Here is an 18,729-nt window from a genome sequence, read left to right as displayed (position 1 = left end):
TTCCTTACTGATGCATCGCTGTCGAGAGTACAGTGGAGGCACTTCTGCTGCACCAGTGTCACTGTGCCCATCCAGAGTTCCCTGCCTCTTAGCAGGACACTGCAGGCTGGAGCCCAAGTAGTGTGAAATGTTCTGCTGGAATCGCTGAACAATGATGTGCTTGAGTGCAGTGCTTCAGAAAGACTGATTTTCATAATTTTAATACCCCAAATAACCATGTGGTGTCTCCTAGTGTCCCCGTTTCTCCAGGAAGTACTGTAGGTTGTCAACTGGCAGGTGCCTCAGAAGGGGGCCGTGATCCCCATGGCTGGTCTCAGTGCAGTTGCTGAGCTCTGCATTGCTCTTCTAAGCCTTTTTAAGCTTTGGCAGCATTTATAGTGTGGAAGGTGGTGGGTGTCTCTGATGAAAATATGCATGAACCTCATTCCCATCTTCTGGTGCGTGGACTACAGTAGTAAAGCCATTAAAATGCAATTGACAATTGATAATGAACTGCAATTTTAAATCCAAACTCCAAGGATATAAAAGAAAAAAATACAGTCACATTTACCAAAAAAATGGTCACTCTTAATTTAGCAAAATGAAAAACATGACAAAATATAAATCTACATGACAAAACTGACATACTGCATAAGCTTCAGAATTGAAAACAGGAGCTCATTCGGAAAGGTATCCCACAACTGATTTAAAAAAAAAAAAGAGCATCACCACCTGTGTGACTTTTGTTTTACTGGTGGAGAAGCAGACTACAGTTTCTTGCGCAATCCCTCCTCCTATGAGGGTGAGAGAAAATTCTTCAACACACAGTGGAGTACGGATGGCTTCTGTTTCTCATCTCCTGATCAACAGAAGAAATACCATAGACTGCCACTGTATGTGTTTGGAAGGGCATGACAGTATCTTGGATCTCTCTGCGTTTCCTTTCACATCAATGTGACAGCGTTCTACTATTATTCACTTCTCAGCCACATTTCAGTTTTTATAAAGGCAAAGACTGAATATAAACTGTTACCTAGGGCCTATAAAGTGTTTTAGGAGCAAACTGGGCAGTCTTATACATTCGAGATTCACAGGCACATTTTGTTGACTTTTCATTGGCTTTGTTTTTTGTCTCATATTAATGTAAAGTGAATGTTATTTCCTCTGAACTAGATGTTATTTGTAAGTGTAAGTTGGGCATACTGAGCTTGCTCAGATATCTGCACTGGGGCTCTGGTTCAGCTGAAACCACTGAACATCAAAGAACAATGGCAGGAATGCACGACTCTTATTGTATATTTACTATGATATACTGCAGTAATGGCTGTAGCAAAGAATGATTAACAGGGATTTTTTCTTTGTGCTTTTCTAGTAACTCAAATTCAAGCAGCTGTCTTGAGTTAAAATGACAAATGAAAGCTCTGGAGAGTAGATGCCATTCATTCTTTTGACTTTCATCTCATCTGCACAGCAAATTATTGTTTGTACATAAAAACTATATATATTTATTAAAAAGCTTCATTAAAAGACCACGTTACAACAGACGATTGTTAATCAACCAGAAAACAGTGAAATTTAACACTGAATACCTCTCTTCTTGCTGTGAAGTAGATGTTAGCTGAAGAAAACATGAACACTTTTATAGCCACCAATGAGAACAGATCATTGAGAACAGATGCCACTCCAGCCCAGCCAGTTCCTGCCTACCATACTGCTGCCAATAGGGGCCACAGACTCCTGGCTGAGTTGTTGGTCCATGAACCACAATTAAACCCAGTGCTGTTAGGTATACATGTACAGTTAAATTTAAGGAGAAGTTACCTTAAAACACTTAAGGATCATCACCTTAAGGACCACACTTAACGATTACACCTGCACAGGTGCTGACAATGACCACATGAGCCCAGCTGAGAACTAACACCTGGTACTCCCACCCTCAGTGTGAAAGTTGCACAGCCTGGATTCCAAAATGCAGTGCTCATCTGTTACTACGATGAGAGAATTCTAATATAGACAGTAAAGTACCTAAATTTCTTTTTGTAGTAGCTTTGCGTTTATTTGTTCTATCAAAACAATTTTAAAAAATTAAACTTTTAAGATGCAGTGTGATATACAGTACAGCTAGAATCAGTGCCTTCTGGTGCTCTACCTCACACATACACTTACAAACTGCTTGAGACTTGATCACACTCCCACTCAACACAGCCCCCAGCAGTAGAAACTCACCAGCGCCCCCTGGCTGCACTTGGGTGTTGGCATAGAGGTGGATGTTGTCCTCACAGGCAATGGGTGAGTCCTGTCCCTCTTCTCTGCCCTCACAGCTGTCCTCAGGAGTGCTCTTTTGCAGCTCTGCGAGAGACAGCACAGCCAGGATCACATTCCCACCCTAGCACCGCACACTGATCTGGCACAATTGCAAACACAGCTCACTGCCCTGTTAGTGAAAATAGTGAGACCTAATTCACTGGTCACATCTGATCTCTCAGTCTTCTACTTTTTCAAAAGCTGGTAGCAATGGCTACTGGAGAAAGAGACAAAATGGACATGAGAAATGGAATTTGGATGAAACAGTCTCTGAAAATTATGTCAGTAATTATGTTGATATGTTGAGGTCTATTTGGACTTTCAGTTTGCACTGAATGCATGTGTGCTTTGAAATACTGTGTGTCAGAGCCCCTCCAGGCTGTTAGTAAAAGCAGTAAGGTGGTGCCAGTGATTATCTCAGATACCTTCTTTCTCCTCCTTGCATTGATAAAAGTCAGACAATATGAGGCTGGGTTTGAAGAAATAAAAATTACGCAAATATTTGCTCTTAATGAGCCATACAGAGCTCAGCTGGAATGGAAGCTGAAGCCCTGCAGCTCCCTGGTCTCTCAGTGGCAGACCTGTCAAAACTACAGACCCCTGAGCTGGACACCTCGAGTTACTGCTTGTCATTTCCTGTAAAGCACTGATGGAAATTAGCTTGTTCATTTGGGTTTAGATGACAAATCTGATTTGAATGTCTTTCCCTACAGTAATGACTGAAAATAATGGTAGAACAAAAGCAAAAATTGTTAAAGAATTAAGAAGAGATTTTAGTGTAAGAAATTATCTCCTGATTGTAGTCTCCAAGTTACAGGACAGATTGTTTTACAAGTAACAGTCAGATCTAACAGCATCTTTACTTTGCATTTCACTTAGCAGAAGGTTTTTATTTCTTAAATGGAAAATAGAGCATTTTGTGAACTAGAAAAAAAAAGATGACCAATGTCCATCTAAGGGAGATGGTAATAACAGGAGAGGCCAGGACAAACATCTGACTTCCTGTAAGCGGGTTTTCCTCTTAACCTATCTACCTATTCCGCTTCAAAATAACAAACCTGTTTGGGCTGTCAGTGTAGATTAACTACCAAGTATTCAACTATTTGATCCACTAATTCAAACTAATCCAAGCGTTCAAAATTCTGCAAGGCATCAACAGTGAAACACGAACTAGAGGACACAAGTAGAACCTTCTACGAACTGGAGCTACAGTATATTGACACATGGCTTGTGTCAAGAGATTCTCAGATCAGTTAACTACTTGATACCAAATGGGCTACAGTAGATGGGTCTAATGGCATCTCATTTATAACTTGCTTTATATTCTTACTATAGCACCCTGGCACAACACTGCTCTCTCGTCCTTCAAGTTGTGAACTATTAAAGCTCCTGCTGGCAATCAAAGTCATAGTCTTTAACTATTTTAGATACTCCTGCAATTCAACTTGTATCAGCCATGAGCTGAAGGAATGTTAATCTTGTCTTACGGTCATAGTTGCAATGCTGTCTTCTTTTTACATCAACACCAAAGTCAAACTAATGCATTGGCAGTAAAGCAGATGACAGGGAAAGCAGGGAAACCTTCAAACTAGACTAATGATCCATTATCTGGGTAAACTTTATCCTCTATGATTATTTCTTTAAAAACTCATGTTAGATTTCAGAAAACTATATTTATTTTAAACTGAGGCAATCTGTAGCAATGAACATACAGTATGCCAAATAAAACCAGACTTCTTCTTTGCTCGGATAAGTCCTGACCATAAGTTAAAAATCCTTTTCCCAGTCATTACACTTCTGTGTGAGGGAAATTTAAATGAAAAGAAGCATGGCAAAAATATTATAAATAAAGTAATGTCAGTCAACATAAAAATGTAGCTGTTATGTATGGCAGGTGCCACAGACCCAAAACCCAGCTACTGCATATGTTGAAACGCTGCAGGCAGACTCACCCACCTTGCATCCCAAATACTTTCATTTTCCACACTTTATTGATCCTTCTAAGTTTGCGTATTTGTCTTCCATTTCATGTGCTTGTTCACACCCATCATTTGTCTACATTTAGTTATCACTGTGCGCAGCCCACTTAATATTATTTTCTGTTTTTTGTCAATTAAATTCAATAGTTCTTGGAGTTTTGTCAAAGTTTACTTTTAATATTCTTTAAAATTGAGTGGAATAATCCTAATTAATTAATAATTAAGTGCTCACTTTGTGAACATAAATATATTTAAATATGTTTTTTTATTAATTTAATTTGTCAGTCTCTTAGTAACTTTCATTCTCACCTGCTGCTGTGACAGAAACAAGTGGAAAATGTGTTACAACAAAAGCTACAACAAAAAAATTCCCTTTAAACCAACGGTGGCTGTATGTCACCCTTAAATCATCAATTTAAAAAGAATTGGAACATATTAATTTTGAGCAATCAAGTATATTAACTTGTACACTTATACGAAGTCAAGAATTAACCATTATTGTCCTTAAGAGCTACAAGGTATAGAGAATTGCAATTCAAATAATCTTTAAACTACTTCATTGATGATTTTACATGCCTCATGGGTCAAACATTGAAGGCTGACCAGTGAAACCTGGTAGGACCAGCACACGGGCAACTCCTGCTTTAAAAGAAAGACTCTAAAGGTCATTCAGTCTTGCACAGTCCTAGGTTATAATCATGACAGCACTGGAAACAAATTCCCAGGGTTGTTACAAGTGTCTTGTATTGTTACAAACTCAAAATAAAACTAGCATCAAAAAGGTCTGACAACATGTTTCAAAGCTCACTGAATTCTCAATGTGCAGATCTGTCCTGACTCAGGAGTAAAGACATGTTAAAAGGAGGGTCAGCAACTTGGCCTCACTCACCCATCTCCTGGAAGAAGTATCCATTTGTGGACATTCCGGCAGGTGGAGCCTCTGTGCAGAGAGAGTGGAAAGGTCAGGTAAGGAAGGAGGAAAGGGTGAGAAGAGCTCTGCTCCTCTGCATGCACCCGCAGGATCTGAGTGGCTCTGTGAGAATAGGGACATTCGTATTCAGCTGCAGAACAATGGAGAGACAGAACCGAACAATTGCCGGCGCAGACGGACAAAAGATGTTTACTGAGAGGTTTCACTTATAAATCCCACCCTGTCACTCTTACGCACACCTTTCCTGTCATAACAAAATAAAGTCTCATGTTCAGTGCTTTAGACATCATTGTTTTGATTCCATTTTGTGAGCTCTGTTTACAGCTTTGCTCAGGAGACAGTATAATAAGACTACCCTTCAAACGCCTCATTTCATGACAATCCATATGTCAAAACTCACTTTTCTAAGCCAGCGTCTGTAAACTTTAATATATTGTTACCTACATATATTGTCATGAAAGGCGCTATATAAACTTAATATATTATTATATTAACAGTACTAAATCAATTAATCAATTGTATTTCCCACCAGCACTGTAAAAAGCTTTCAACTGTCAAACATCTGCACAAACTATTGTTTAAGTAGTGTCTACAGTATTTACACTAGATCTACAAAGAGGTAAAGGTAAGACATTATATTGGGCTGAATTGGAAAGCAAATCCTTTTGCAGAATCAGGAGAAGCTGATCAGTATAAAACAAACGGACAGATAAGAAGTTCTATGAATAAAGATTCATAGTAACATGTCTTCAAGATGAAAGACATGCTGATGTGCACAGCTCTGAATGCCAGTGGACTGCTGTCCCGGACGTGTACTTAAAGCCATGGATATGCCATCACATTCATTTTTCTGAACCTGTAAAAAAACAGGCATCCTAAGCAATCAACATGCATTGCAACACAGACCTATAATTAAACTAATTCACTTGGTAGCATAGTCAAATAATTACTAAGGCACCTGAGAAGAACTTAGACCTAACATTCGTAAAACCAAATTCCTCCATCAGAAGGCTCCAAATGCAAACATCCCAGCACCAACAATTCGGATTCACAATGAGTGTGTGAACAACTATAGCACTTCCCACACCTTGGGAGTTATCTTTCATAGACAAAGAACTCTCGCATCTTCCAGCTGTAAGGCAGGCAAGCATGTGATGACCGTGTCCGAGTCAGAATGGCTCCAATTGCCCTGCACTGACGTCCAGGACTGCTACAGCACAGTAAGCTGTGCTGTTGGTACTCAACTCCTGGAGCCCACATTGCTGTTTCCATTATCTCTCTTCTGTTTGTCCTGTTGGACATCCTGTGAGCTGCCTAGCTGACTTCCTCTTGCTGACTCGGCATTGCCTTCCAATTGTCCACTGCTGACAGCGTTATAGTTGCACTACAGCCCTGGCCCTTCTCCGGAACCTTTTCAAGCCACACAAGAGCCAGGATCCCTCTCAGGGCAGCCCCTACCTCCTGTCCTTCCCTCCTACTCCCCCTCACCCTCTGTGCAACCTGGATGTCCGAAAGATACAAATTCCAGTACAGTATGGAATTCTTCAGTGTTCTGATTCTGCAACAACATTGCTCTGATTACCAGCTGTGAAAAAAAGAACTGATTAAACATGGGAACTGTCAGCATGTGACACAAAGTGTAAAGTTTATAACTATAGAATTTTATTAGTTTTGCTATTGCATTGTACCTCCTTGCATTTTACCCCAGTGAGATATATGCTGAAGGACAGGAAAGCTACAGATTGTGGGAACATACCCAGTAATATATTTTACAATCAACAGAGCACATTCCCATTACAATAATGACAAGATATTGCCCAAGCCGAACAGGCTGTTAAAAACACAGTGCAGAGTTCCAGGGTGGTTAGTGAGTTAGAGATATATTGTACTTGGTAGCTCAGAATTAAATATTTCCTTATCTAATTAAAAAGACTTGAAGGTCTTTGTCAGAAGTTGTTCAATATGCACTTATTAGCTTCATTTTCCATCCTTGTCAGAATCAATATAAGTTACATTCCTTATTTAAGCAAGATTTTGCAAACCTCTATTTGTGTATTTAAATCAGAATATTCTTCGAGAACCTGACAGTCACTCATGTTCTCCTTTTAGAGTGAGGAATGATTGATTCTTCTAATGGGGGGGATCCCACTGTGCTCTGAAAAGGTTAGAATACATTTCCTTGGTTCAAAATCAGCCAAAACTTCTTACCATCAGGTTTCAGAGTCAAACAGAGCCTCGAGGGGGCAGGACTGAGCACAGTCATGGCCATTCCCTTAGTGTCTAGGAACAGCAGCTGCTGATGTAGTATGTAGAGATCCATTAACACCCCTTATTATCTGTAATTACTGAGCAATAATCTGCTACAAACAAGCATTATGAGTCATTGGATACCACACAGTAATTGACATGCTGAAAGTATTCATGTTAAAAACTACCTGCAAAAAAGCAATCATATCATAACTTAATTTCTATAGAAACCTTTAGGTCCTCTATAAGACCTGCATTTCTATATACAGTAGCTCCTAGTATATTTTCATACAGCTGTACTGACTGCTTCATTTTGTATATCATTTTTGAAATTCCCTCACATTTCTCAATATGGTGTCTGTGGTGAGAGTTTGACCTCAGTACTGATTCAGCTGCCCCACCCCCCACAGAGCAGCTGGGCTCCTGCCTGACTGGTGTGCTTCTGGTCCAAACAACCTCTGTTGTGTCTCAGATCATCCTTGACACCTCCACGGCGCTCCTCACAGACCGCAGCAGCTTGTTGTGATTCTTCAGTTTCAGGGAAGGAAAAGATAATCCCATGTATTTGTGTTCACTCTGTCTGTTTATCAACGCTTCTTTCCACATATCTCTCAGGACACACAAGTAACCACCTTTGTGGTGATGGATGTATTACTGTTGGCAACAGAATTTGAAGGGGGCAAACATGAACCAATCGTACAGTTCAGGAAGATAATTTTCCTGCATCGATTTCATGACTTTTTCATTATGTAACCTCAAACAATTCAGATAACTGTTTAATGTACTACCCAATTAAAAAGAAAATTGCTGATTCTTTTTTTTGTTTCATTGGATCGTTGTGCTTTGTTTGTAATCAATAACCAATATAATGGGTTTTAGTCTCTTAAAATTGCATGACATTTCTGCTGCAGTATTAGAATGTTAAATCACTGTGTCTGACACACAACTGTATTGATAAGTATGAACCATTTACACTGTACTTAAAAAAAAGAGAACATCCTTCCTCTTTATCTGCAAAAGGGGCATAATAGACCACTATTGAAATGATTGATGCTGTATAGCTGAAAAGGCTGCTACAGGAACTGAACAGGAATTACCTGACCTACAGAGATATATTGTTCAATACACAATCAGCTCCCTATTTAATTTTCTGTTTCTTCATAAACTGAATAATAAAAATCATATTTAAGAGCCATTTCTGTTCTTCATTTTTACAGTAAGAAAGCTCACATCGTTTATTAGCTCCATAAACATCTAGGCACCAGGTCACTCATGTCACAGTGCCACCCGCAGATGTGAATACAGCTGTGAATACAGTCAAACCAGCTGGACAAGATGAGTCTCTTATCATACCCGGCCCTGTGATTACACCCACCCACTATATCATTAATGACACATCCAGCACACAAATCTGCATCTCTGTCACTGTTACTGTTGTAAAAAACTTATCTCTACATCTAAAATAGTTATCACAGCTATGGAATCAAAGTGTCCTTTCTATTGCAACACAAGTAGCATTAGTTAATAAAGTCTAATACAGTAAAGTAATGTCACAGACATAATTATTTGTCTCCACAGAGATATCTGTGCATGGCGGTACTCACCCAGACGAAGATGACAGTGAGAAGATTATTGGGAGGGTGTAACACCCCTCAGAAGCTGTTACCTCACAGTCCACAGAGCTACAGGTACCGTGTTGCTTATTGAACCCGGGTCATAACAAGGAAGAAAATGCACACACATTTTCATCCTGACCATAATGACTAGAATCAGGTGGACATATTTGCTTAAGTAATTTCAAAATCACTAAGTAGGGACAAGATGTTCCAGGTATTTTAATTTATTGTTGTCTTGTTCCCACCCAATTTCTTTAATGGCTCATTCATAACTTGATTTGTGTTGGCTCTTGTTTCTTGCAGCATCAGATTTCAAATCAAGAAGGTGAGGGAGGAGAGAGAAGGCTGTTGAAAAGGGCAGTACTAAAACTTTACTTTTTAATATTTTCTTTTTCAGTCAGCTTTAAAAAAGATGAGTAAAGCATATCTTATTCATTCACATTAGGGCTGTTGTACAGGCACAGAATTGACTCTTTCTTGTATAAGGAATGATTTTTATTTGCTTCTTGAGACATGTATTCCCAGCATTGCCATGAATCCCTTTTTGCACATGTACTAGTTCTCTTTAGGCCTCTTTTCTAAACTATGGAAATAAAGAAGAAACCATCCCTCAAGTGGACTGGTGTTCAGAGGGGCTCTGACTGGATTGGACCCTCCTGTGGTGTTGATCTGAGAGTTTATGAAAAGAACCATGAGTTCTTTTCAGAAACGGAAATGTTTCTTCTTTGAAACACATACTCTTAATGGCTGCAAAAGACACAGCTGGTTTCTGCTCCTCCAGGGGTCAAACGCCTATTTAGCTGAAAATTGTAGAGGGGGATTTTCAAAGGCCCCCAATGCGCAACCTACCCTGTTGGAAGTAATTGTAAATGGCAAAGGCATCCAATGAAACACGGGGTATGGAAAACAGAAATTAAGTAACAGATATGATTACCCATTATTGTAAGAAAAAACTTGAAGGACATTCTCTGATCTGTCATTTGTAAGAGGTTCCCAGCTGTTAAAACAGCAGAAATCCTTTAATACATCTGGCTTTGAGAGCCAGGCAGACACTAAAGACCTGCAGATCAAACTTCAGTGATAGGTCTACATAGCCTCTGAACTCTGGGTTCAGGTGGGTTTCCCTGTTTCAGCTGAAGCCAGATTACTTGTGTGTATTTTACTGCAGGCAACCTGCCTCTCCCTTCATGGCTCAGCAGCTATTGTGCTCTGCAAGCTGAGAACACTACCTCTTTTAGGAACATGCCCACAATGATGTTATCTTTAATTTTCATGTACTGTAAGATCTTTAAATTGTTATCTTTGTGTGATGTGCTACTGTATAACTATGTATACATAATGATAATTGATTCTTGCAATTGTTAATGCCAATACATGACAAGCCACAGGCAATTAAAGCAATTCTTTATATAACCAATGCAGCGATGGCAGACTGCTGAATATCACACTGTCTTGACTACAATGAACTATTTTAAGAGCAGTGCAGAGTGGTCAAACCAGTCTTAAAATCTAATTCAAACAGGAAGCAAAAAACAACATGCACCTTTTTTAAAGCCATTAATTAAACCCTATAAAAGTATAAAACATAACTGCCACCGAATGGAAATCCTCAGGTAGGTTTTAAGTGAAAGACTATATATTGTCTAATACTGTATGTAAAAAGTTGCAGGGGTTGGCACGACAGCATTCTTGAGACAGCACAAGGGCTGTTTCATCACTGCTCGCACTCTTGCAACTTAACCACAAGCTGATCTGACAGGAAACCCGAAGGGACCAAAACAAGATTTTCAGACGAACCCCGTGGAGATGCAGTATCAGACAAGATTCTGCATGTGCGTTTGCAAAACAGGGACAGTGAAAACATGTGTCCTCTTTAAAAAGCACTTTTTTTTTCTAACCTATGCATTGGTATGATGTCTGTGAGCAGCAGTCATATTATCAGCAAAATGTCAGGTTTCTTTCGCCATGGAAAACAATCTGGTTTTGTTTGCAAATGCACTAGAGTGGGAAATGGGAGTTGTACTTAATACATTAATCTTATGGGACAGAGATGATCTTTTATTTATAATGGATTTTTGGTTCCACAATTCTACAGTATAATGGTTCACTTCTATTTGACTTTATGTTAATACAGTAATTGCATATACCTCAATACCAGAAGTATACATAAATAAAATTGCAGAAAATTGAGTCTACTACATTGACAAGCAACTATGACATTACAGTAAGATGTGGAACATAGTTGGGGGGATGAATAACAGGGATATGTATAAAAATACTGAGTACATTTTTTTCAGAAACAAAGGCAGGGCAGAAGAGTTGGTGGGATGGAACTATATATACTGTACAATACAACCTGCAAGACGGATACCTGAAACAAGGTGATGATGACAGTTTACAATCTATATTTGTTAAACTTGAAAAGAGAAATTCTTATGACTTAATAACAGGTGTAGCTATAGACTAAATTATGCACACATGGATGCTTTTAGTAGTTTGATGAGTTAAAAACTGGTTAATAAAAGATTTTCAAAAAAACTTAGATAAAAATTATGGAGAAAATCTGATAAGTGAAAAGTGATCTATACTGGTAGTAGAAACAAAAACACAGGTGTCATGGGTGATTCCATGTTGCAGAAAGTTACACACAAAAAGGATTTTGGTGTTTATACAGTCTGTTCTATATTCTCATTTAGATAATGTGGGGAAGCAAAAAAGCAAAACAGAATGCTGAGGTATAAAGAAAAAAGTGTACAGTTTTAATCAAGGGAAGTCATGCTCAAGCTCGGAATAATGTGTTTAGGTTTTGTTTTCATAGAACAAAAAGCACAGCATAATCTTGCAAAAAGAGCAGCAACAAGAAGGATTCCTAGTTTCACAATCCAAAAGGGTTAAGGAGGCTAAATCTCTTCAATTCAGAACAAACCAGATCTAAATTCAGAACACAGTTGAAATCTAAAAGGGAATTCATTTAGAATACAGGAAATGTTTCTTTGCACAATGAGTTGTGGGTGTATGGACCAGGCTCTCTAGCTATTCTCCTCTAATTTGCAGCCTTTCTTATGTTTTCAAAACACTGACCGTGGAATCAAACAGAAATTAAAAGAGAAACGGATTCAAGGAAGTCATAAACACCCCTTTTTGCATCCCTCTGAAGAGATCTAGAGGTTTTGTGCTGGTTACCACCCCCTTCCTTCCTGTTTTCCTGTGCTATAGCACTTGAAACATGAGTGTAACAATGTGAAATCAGGACCTGCTGATCACTTGCACTAATTCACATTAGCAACCAAAGGCTGCACCCTTAGACACAAGATGAAACATGTTGTTTTGTTCAGTTAAAGGAAACTGCACATTGTTATATTTCTCCATTTTCTGACAGCTCTTCCCTTTTAGATAGCATGAGAAGAGAAAAGAAGGTACTGAAGTTTTTTATGTTATGATGTCTGTAGTTTCCTGATGAGGTCTGAAAATGAACTCTGTCAATCATACCCACATAGATGACAACAGATGTTTAAATCTGTACAGCCAATGATTTACACATACATAAAATCTTTTTTTGCTTTTATCAGAAACGTACAATAAAACTAGCATAGAATAATGAGTATTACACAGCAGATTCTACCATCAAGTAAATATCTGTATGACACTGTTAAAAATATGGTTGTTTTCCTATACTAAGCACTAAGTGGTATATACTATATAACGTAAAATCCACCTGGAAATTTCACATACATACAGTATGAACAAGAACATAATAAAAATGCCTGAGTAAATTCCAGGGAATTTGTTATAAAAGTGAGGCTGAGACTTCACAGGGGCATGGCTGACGTATGGAACAGATTAAAGTTCTCACCAGCCTGTTTAATGCATCTGAAACTTGAGTAATGATGAACGAGGAATATTTACTTTACTAATTGTGACTGCGGGCCATTCACGTTTGGCAGGTTTCCCTTGGCAAAGAAAACCTCGGAATTACCTGGGATCAATGCAAATATTGGAAAGTGGGTGTGTCCCCAACTTGAGAGTCAACAGGTAAACACTGTGCTCAAAACCCCAAACCAGCCTCCACCCAGTCAGCTCTCTAAAGAAAGTTTTTTGATTCTCAAATTGTTCTTGCAGGCATCCAATGTCTTTTCCAACATGTGCAGAAGAACAGGAGACAGAAGACTGGCTACAGCTCTCTTTGAGAGCCTGGCAGTAAAATCAACACTTTAAATGATGAGACCTAACAACATTAAATCACATTGTTGGAAGACTTGGTTTTGGGTCGTATTTGTCACACATCTCTTGTCCCGCCAATAGTCAATACTAAAGAGAGGTTTTGTTCTATTAGAACAAGATACATTTCAGTTCTAAAGCTTTTTTATTACAGTAAATCTACCAATTAATGTTTTTTTACATTTGAAATAGCAGAAAACAATGAGTAAACTTGCACTCAAACTTCCTCTAGACGATCTTATACTGTATCAACATCCTCACTCACTGTCACATTTCTCAAGTGTTTTATGAATACAGTCTGAAGTGCAGCAATGCCCAAAGGTGGGGGAATTAAGAACTAAAAACTATTTCAGAAAACTGCCAGTCAGTACAGGAATTGTGAAAAAACTCAAATAAGGAGACAGATGTCCTGCTGGAAGAGATGAGAAGCAGTGAAGTGATGCCAAGAGGGTTGGTGTGCTACAGTGCCTTGCACATTTCAAATGGGGACATTAGATCTTAGGTGTCCATTTGTGGTGTCAGTAAGAATCCTTTCCTAGACAGCGGTATGTGGAAAACTTCCAAGATATTTTCCCGTGTTACAGTACATGAGAAAGTGGTCTGGTCAAATGAAACGCAATGACAGACCAGAGGGTTAGGGTTAGGGTTAGTAGTGTTTAGTATAGTGATAAGAACAGCATATACAGTACTTAGATCTGTCCCCTGTACTTCAATTAGTGACACTGTCCCCTATACCTCAATTAAAGATGCCCATGGTATAATACTACTGCTGCCGTGGTCTTGCATTCACATTTCCTCAGCCTTCCACTCAGACTCCAACATGCTGAGGCTCAGAAATCACTGTGGAATGTTCCACAAGTAACAGTCAATATATCAGAAAAAAAATCTTCGTCCCACAGAGGACAACAGACATTTGGGAATAGAGAGAACCTACTCGGTCTGATGGCTTTTGTGCTAAACTCTGTCTTTCCTTTTCTGCTTCTTTCTCTGCAGGTTTGAGCCCAGTGTTTTTAAATCACTTCAACTACAAGGAAGCATTCTCCCTGGGGCTGCCCCAGAGTTTGTGCATATTCTTCTAGCTCTGTGGCTATGACTCGTCCTCATGCGGCTTCTGAGGGAATCCTGCTAATTGTTTACATGTTCCCTTTCTCCTCTTGGCTCCATTCAGCCAGGTCGCGCTGCCCTTTGTACAGTAGCTCTGAGGATTGCAACTGTGAAGATGTTAATCAAGTTTTAATAGCTTGCTTAATAGCAAAACACTTAAACTATGTAAACTTTCAGACTGAGGCTGTCTGCTGTAAGACTCGTTTTTTCCTGCTCTTTATCGGCTGTCAGAGCACAGGGTCCATTGACACAAAAAACAGATTTTAACAGATCCACTTCTCTTTTTCTATACAGCCCTTGAATACACATGCGTACCAAAGCAGTCCTGGATCGAAGCTTGGAATTCATCGGCTAATGCCGATGTCCTTGAACATCTTGAAACAATCTGACCCTCGTGGGGGCCCTGACAAAGTATCTGAAAAACCCAGAAAGCATTACACAACTTTTTTTACTCTTCGTCAGGGGAGGAGAGAGACATGCACATTCCTGATTCATAGATTGATTGCAGAGTTCATTGTGGGGCTCCTTCTATACATTTACTCGCTATCCCTGATATACTTGTACCCTTCATCTCCAACAAAATACATCTGAAGAGTAGCAGGTATTGAACTACACTTATTTGACAATGATAATAGCTCTCCTAATGTTACTGCTTCTTTATATGCCTAATGCCTATCACACCAACACAAAACCACAATCAACTCATTTTCCAAGTTTATGAAAAGTATAATTCCATTTTTCTAGCAGAATTATATCTTAGCAGTTGCAAAGGATAAAAAATGCTCTTTGTTTTTAGCACTTCAATTAATCTCACAATTCTAAACGTCACAAACAGAATGAAAAAAGTCTTAAGGCTCTTCACCTCAGAAACGTCAATCCCTGATTGATTGTAAATTTGAAACTAATAAAGAAACAAAACTACGAAAAACCCATGAGAAAGAAATGCTCCAGCACCAATATTGTACAGATGTCATGAAACCATGATTGGATGTTTCAAGTTGTGGATATAATTAAAACATCAAGTTAAAAATGGGTCAGACATCCTAAGGCATAGAGATGCCATGATAAGGAAGCCAGACAGAGGGGAGGAGAGTCCAGGGTTTAATTCCGCTCCACTGTACAGGAGCTGGTGGGGAATCTTGTTGAATAAGAAAGAAAAAGTCTGAGTGAAGGTGAGAGCACTGACACCTGCGCAATATTTTGAATTGCTCTCCAGCCCAGATCAGCACACTCCACACAGGCTGTGCTAAATCAGGAAGCCCACATCTTCCCAGGCATCTGTGACATTCTGCTCATCCGATCCCCAGGAGGATTCCACAATCCAATCTGTTCTGTTTTTCATTAGCATGTGTCTGCATGAGAATTGCATTAACTAAATTGCTATTTGTTGTTTGGGAGGAAAGAATACTGTGCCAATGTGCATTGTAGCACTGTGAAACCTTCACAGATATTAGTTCACACACATGAGTCTCCAATGTTAAGTCCTCTCTTAGAAGATCTGGCATCAAAGCTGGGAGGATAGCCACGATGTTTCAAGAAACCACATATCCATACATACTATATCACTACAGTATGTCTTGCAGCCAAAAGTGCAGGATCTCTGCACTACAACCTGAAAACACTCGCTGTCCTTCTGCATTTGTCTAATCCATTATCCACAGGACATTCCTAGTTACAGGATATGGATATAAGGCTGGAAATTCACAAGATCTAAATTAATTGGAGTGTATTTGGAGCTTAATACTGTTACGGTTATTGGAAGTGACTATTCAAGTGTCATAAACATCTAGAGACAGTAAGAATTGTTAAGACCCCACTGATGTTAACATTTAGGGTTCTCAGTAGTCCAGGAGCACAGTATAAAAAAGACACGTAGACAGAGAGAGGGGAGAGAAGGGAAAAAGAGAGACTGAAGGCAAGAGGCAAGAGAAGACCAGAGTGGAGATCAGTATTTGAATCTTTTTAAGTGACCTGGCCTTTTCTGTTGTTTTTAGGAAACTCCGATTACCTGTGCAGAGAATCCCGAGATTAAAAATGGACTCATCTGGTTAGTGGATGCATTTTTTAGAATAGGGAGATACAGTAGGTTTCCATTCACTTTGTAGCAACCCGACTTTAGATAGGGGTGTAACTATGGGTCATATTCTGTTTAGTTTAGGAGACAGCTTTATCTCCTCACTTGGCCTATGTAGGTGTTATACAGGATTGGAATACATGGTAGCATTCTGGGATTTTCAGGTTGGTCAGGACATAGGCCTTGTTTGTAAGTTTGTAAATCATGTAACTTGTATGTTGAACAGTCATGTTGTGTGTTGTTTATTGTGTAAATTGTCATTATTAATAAATAATTGTTTAATCCAGTGTGCCTGACTTTTTACTTTTTTCATCAGATCTGTGCCAGAGAACAAAAAACCCAAGTGCCTTTTATTATACCAACAACTGGGGTTCTTGGCAATATCCTTACAATTTAGGGTTTTTCGATTATTTATAAGAATAAACTTTATATAGTGCCTTTAAAAGTGGCTTCACTAAGCACTTTACAGAAAAAAAGAAAGTGTACAATAAGAGGAGAGCAGAATTAAAATGAGGGTTTTAAATACAGTAGGAAAGCAAAGAGGCAGACACAGAAGCACTTAAAAGCTTTTATAAAGTATATGAGTCTAGATTTGAAAGAGCTCAGAAAAGGTGACTCTGATATGTTGAGGGATAGAATTCCAGAGCTTTAGGGTACAGCACCCAAGGGCTCTGTCATCCATAGGATATCAAGGGAGACAAGCAAGAGTCAGGTGAATGATGGTTGCGAGGTGGGGAGTAGGATGATAGTAGATCAGACAGGTACTGAGGTGCCAAGCCATGCAGAGCCTTATAGGTTAGCATGAGGATTTTGAAGTCGACACGAAACTTGATAGGAAGCCAGTGCAAGGATTCCAGGATAGGAGTAATCGTACTAGATATACAGTAGTCAGAATTCTGGCTGATGAATTCTGGACATGTTGTAGCTGATTCAATGTGGATTTACATATCACAGCAAGTAGGGCATTAAAATAATTAATTTGAAAGAAAACAAAAGTGTTGTCCAGCTTTTCAGCAACATAGGACAACATCTGGATATATTTCTGAGGTGGAAGATTGATGTTTTTATAATATGTTGCACATGTGGGTGAAATGTAAAGCCTGGATCAAGTATTGCCCCCAAGTTCTTCAATTTAGTTTGAAATGGAAGATCAGTACCATCCACAAATAGGGTTATTGTATTGGCTTTATGTAGTTGATGGGGCATGCCAAGAAGCATGACTTCAGTCTTGTCACCTTTTAAATGAAGGAAAATTTCAGTCTGCCATGTTATTTATGTCAGAGATGCAATTAAAGATTGCAGTGACAACCACTTCAGTTTCAGGATTAGTGTGGATGTAAATTGGAATATCATTACCACAGAAATTATAATTTAGGCCATGTGATCTTAATACCTGAAGAGTATGAAGCTCAGTATCAAGCCCTGCGGAACACTAGACTTAACAAGTCCAATTTCTGAATTGAAACAGTCAAGAGAGACAAAGTAACGGCAATCAGTAAGGTAAGACTTGAGCCAATTTAAAGTGTTGTTAGATACTCCAAACACTGTCCAGACGGTCTAGTAAAATCCTTAGAACACTCAGCTACTGCCAACCAGACAGTAAAAATGGACAATTTTGTGGAGAATGTTCTTATGGCTCAAGTGCAGAATCTGCAGGGAGAAATCGAAAGGAGGGCTCAATATGCCCTTTCTATCAGGGCATTGATCAATCAAAATATTTTCTGTTTGTTAGAAAACAGAAACCAATAGGACAATATTCGAGTTAAAAAAGCATACTTTGTACAAAATAATATCTTGATAGGTAATCATCATATCTAATGCCTGAGCAAGTTTAGTCAAAGCAAGTTCACTGATAAAAGGCCTGACAGCTGTAATACACAAGTGTCAATAATCTTGGAAAAAAAAAACTTGTCCATTAGTTTTAGGCTTTGGTCACACAAACAGTCCACTCAGCTCAATGAGAGACAATATCTCAGCCCACTGACTAAGGTGATAATTTTGTGACCAACCATAGACTAAACAGCACAGGGAGCAAGAATTTCCCTTGGGAACATTTGACTTGGGTGGCACAGTGGTGAGGTGGTCAGCATTGCCGCATTGCAGAATTGGGGTACTATCTGCACGAAGTTTGTACAGTATGTTCCCACATGTTCACGTATGTTTTCACTGTGTGCTCCCACAGGCCAAAGACATACTAGAAGGTTAATTGGCTTTTGGAAAAATTGGGACCAGTGTGAGCGTGTACAAGTCTGTGTGTGCCCTACGATGGTCTGGCAT

At 39.1% G+C, this 18,729-nt stretch overlaps 1 protein-coding gene across 1 annotated transcript in view; it reads right to left on the bottom strand.

Annotated features, from left to right (window-relative positions):
• The window catches only part of slc4a11 (solute carrier family 4 member 11), a 53,514-nt gene that overhangs the window by 32,879 nt on the left and 1,906 nt on the right, over window positions 1–18,729 (bottom strand). The window contains exons 2-3 of the mRNA XM_088924402.1: window positions 5,152–5,202; window positions 2,206–2,328 (exon numbers count right to left, since the gene is read on the bottom strand). Coding sequence (XP_088780528.1) covers window positions 2,206–2,328; window positions 5,152–5,202 — 174 coding nt within the window. The remainder of the gene's footprint in view (window positions 1–2,205; window positions 2,329–5,151; window positions 5,203–18,729) is intronic.

Source organism: Atractosteus spatula, chromosome 1, assembly GCF_055471065.1.
Source record: "Atractosteus spatula isolate fAtrSpa1 chromosome 1, fAtrSpa1.hap1, whole genome shotgun sequence".
NCBI lineage: Eukaryota > Metazoa > Chordata > Actinopteri > Semionotiformes > Lepisosteidae > Atractosteus > Atractosteus spatula.
Note: the sequence above shows the minus strand (reverse complement) of the source record. Positions and strands in the feature narration are given on the sequence as shown.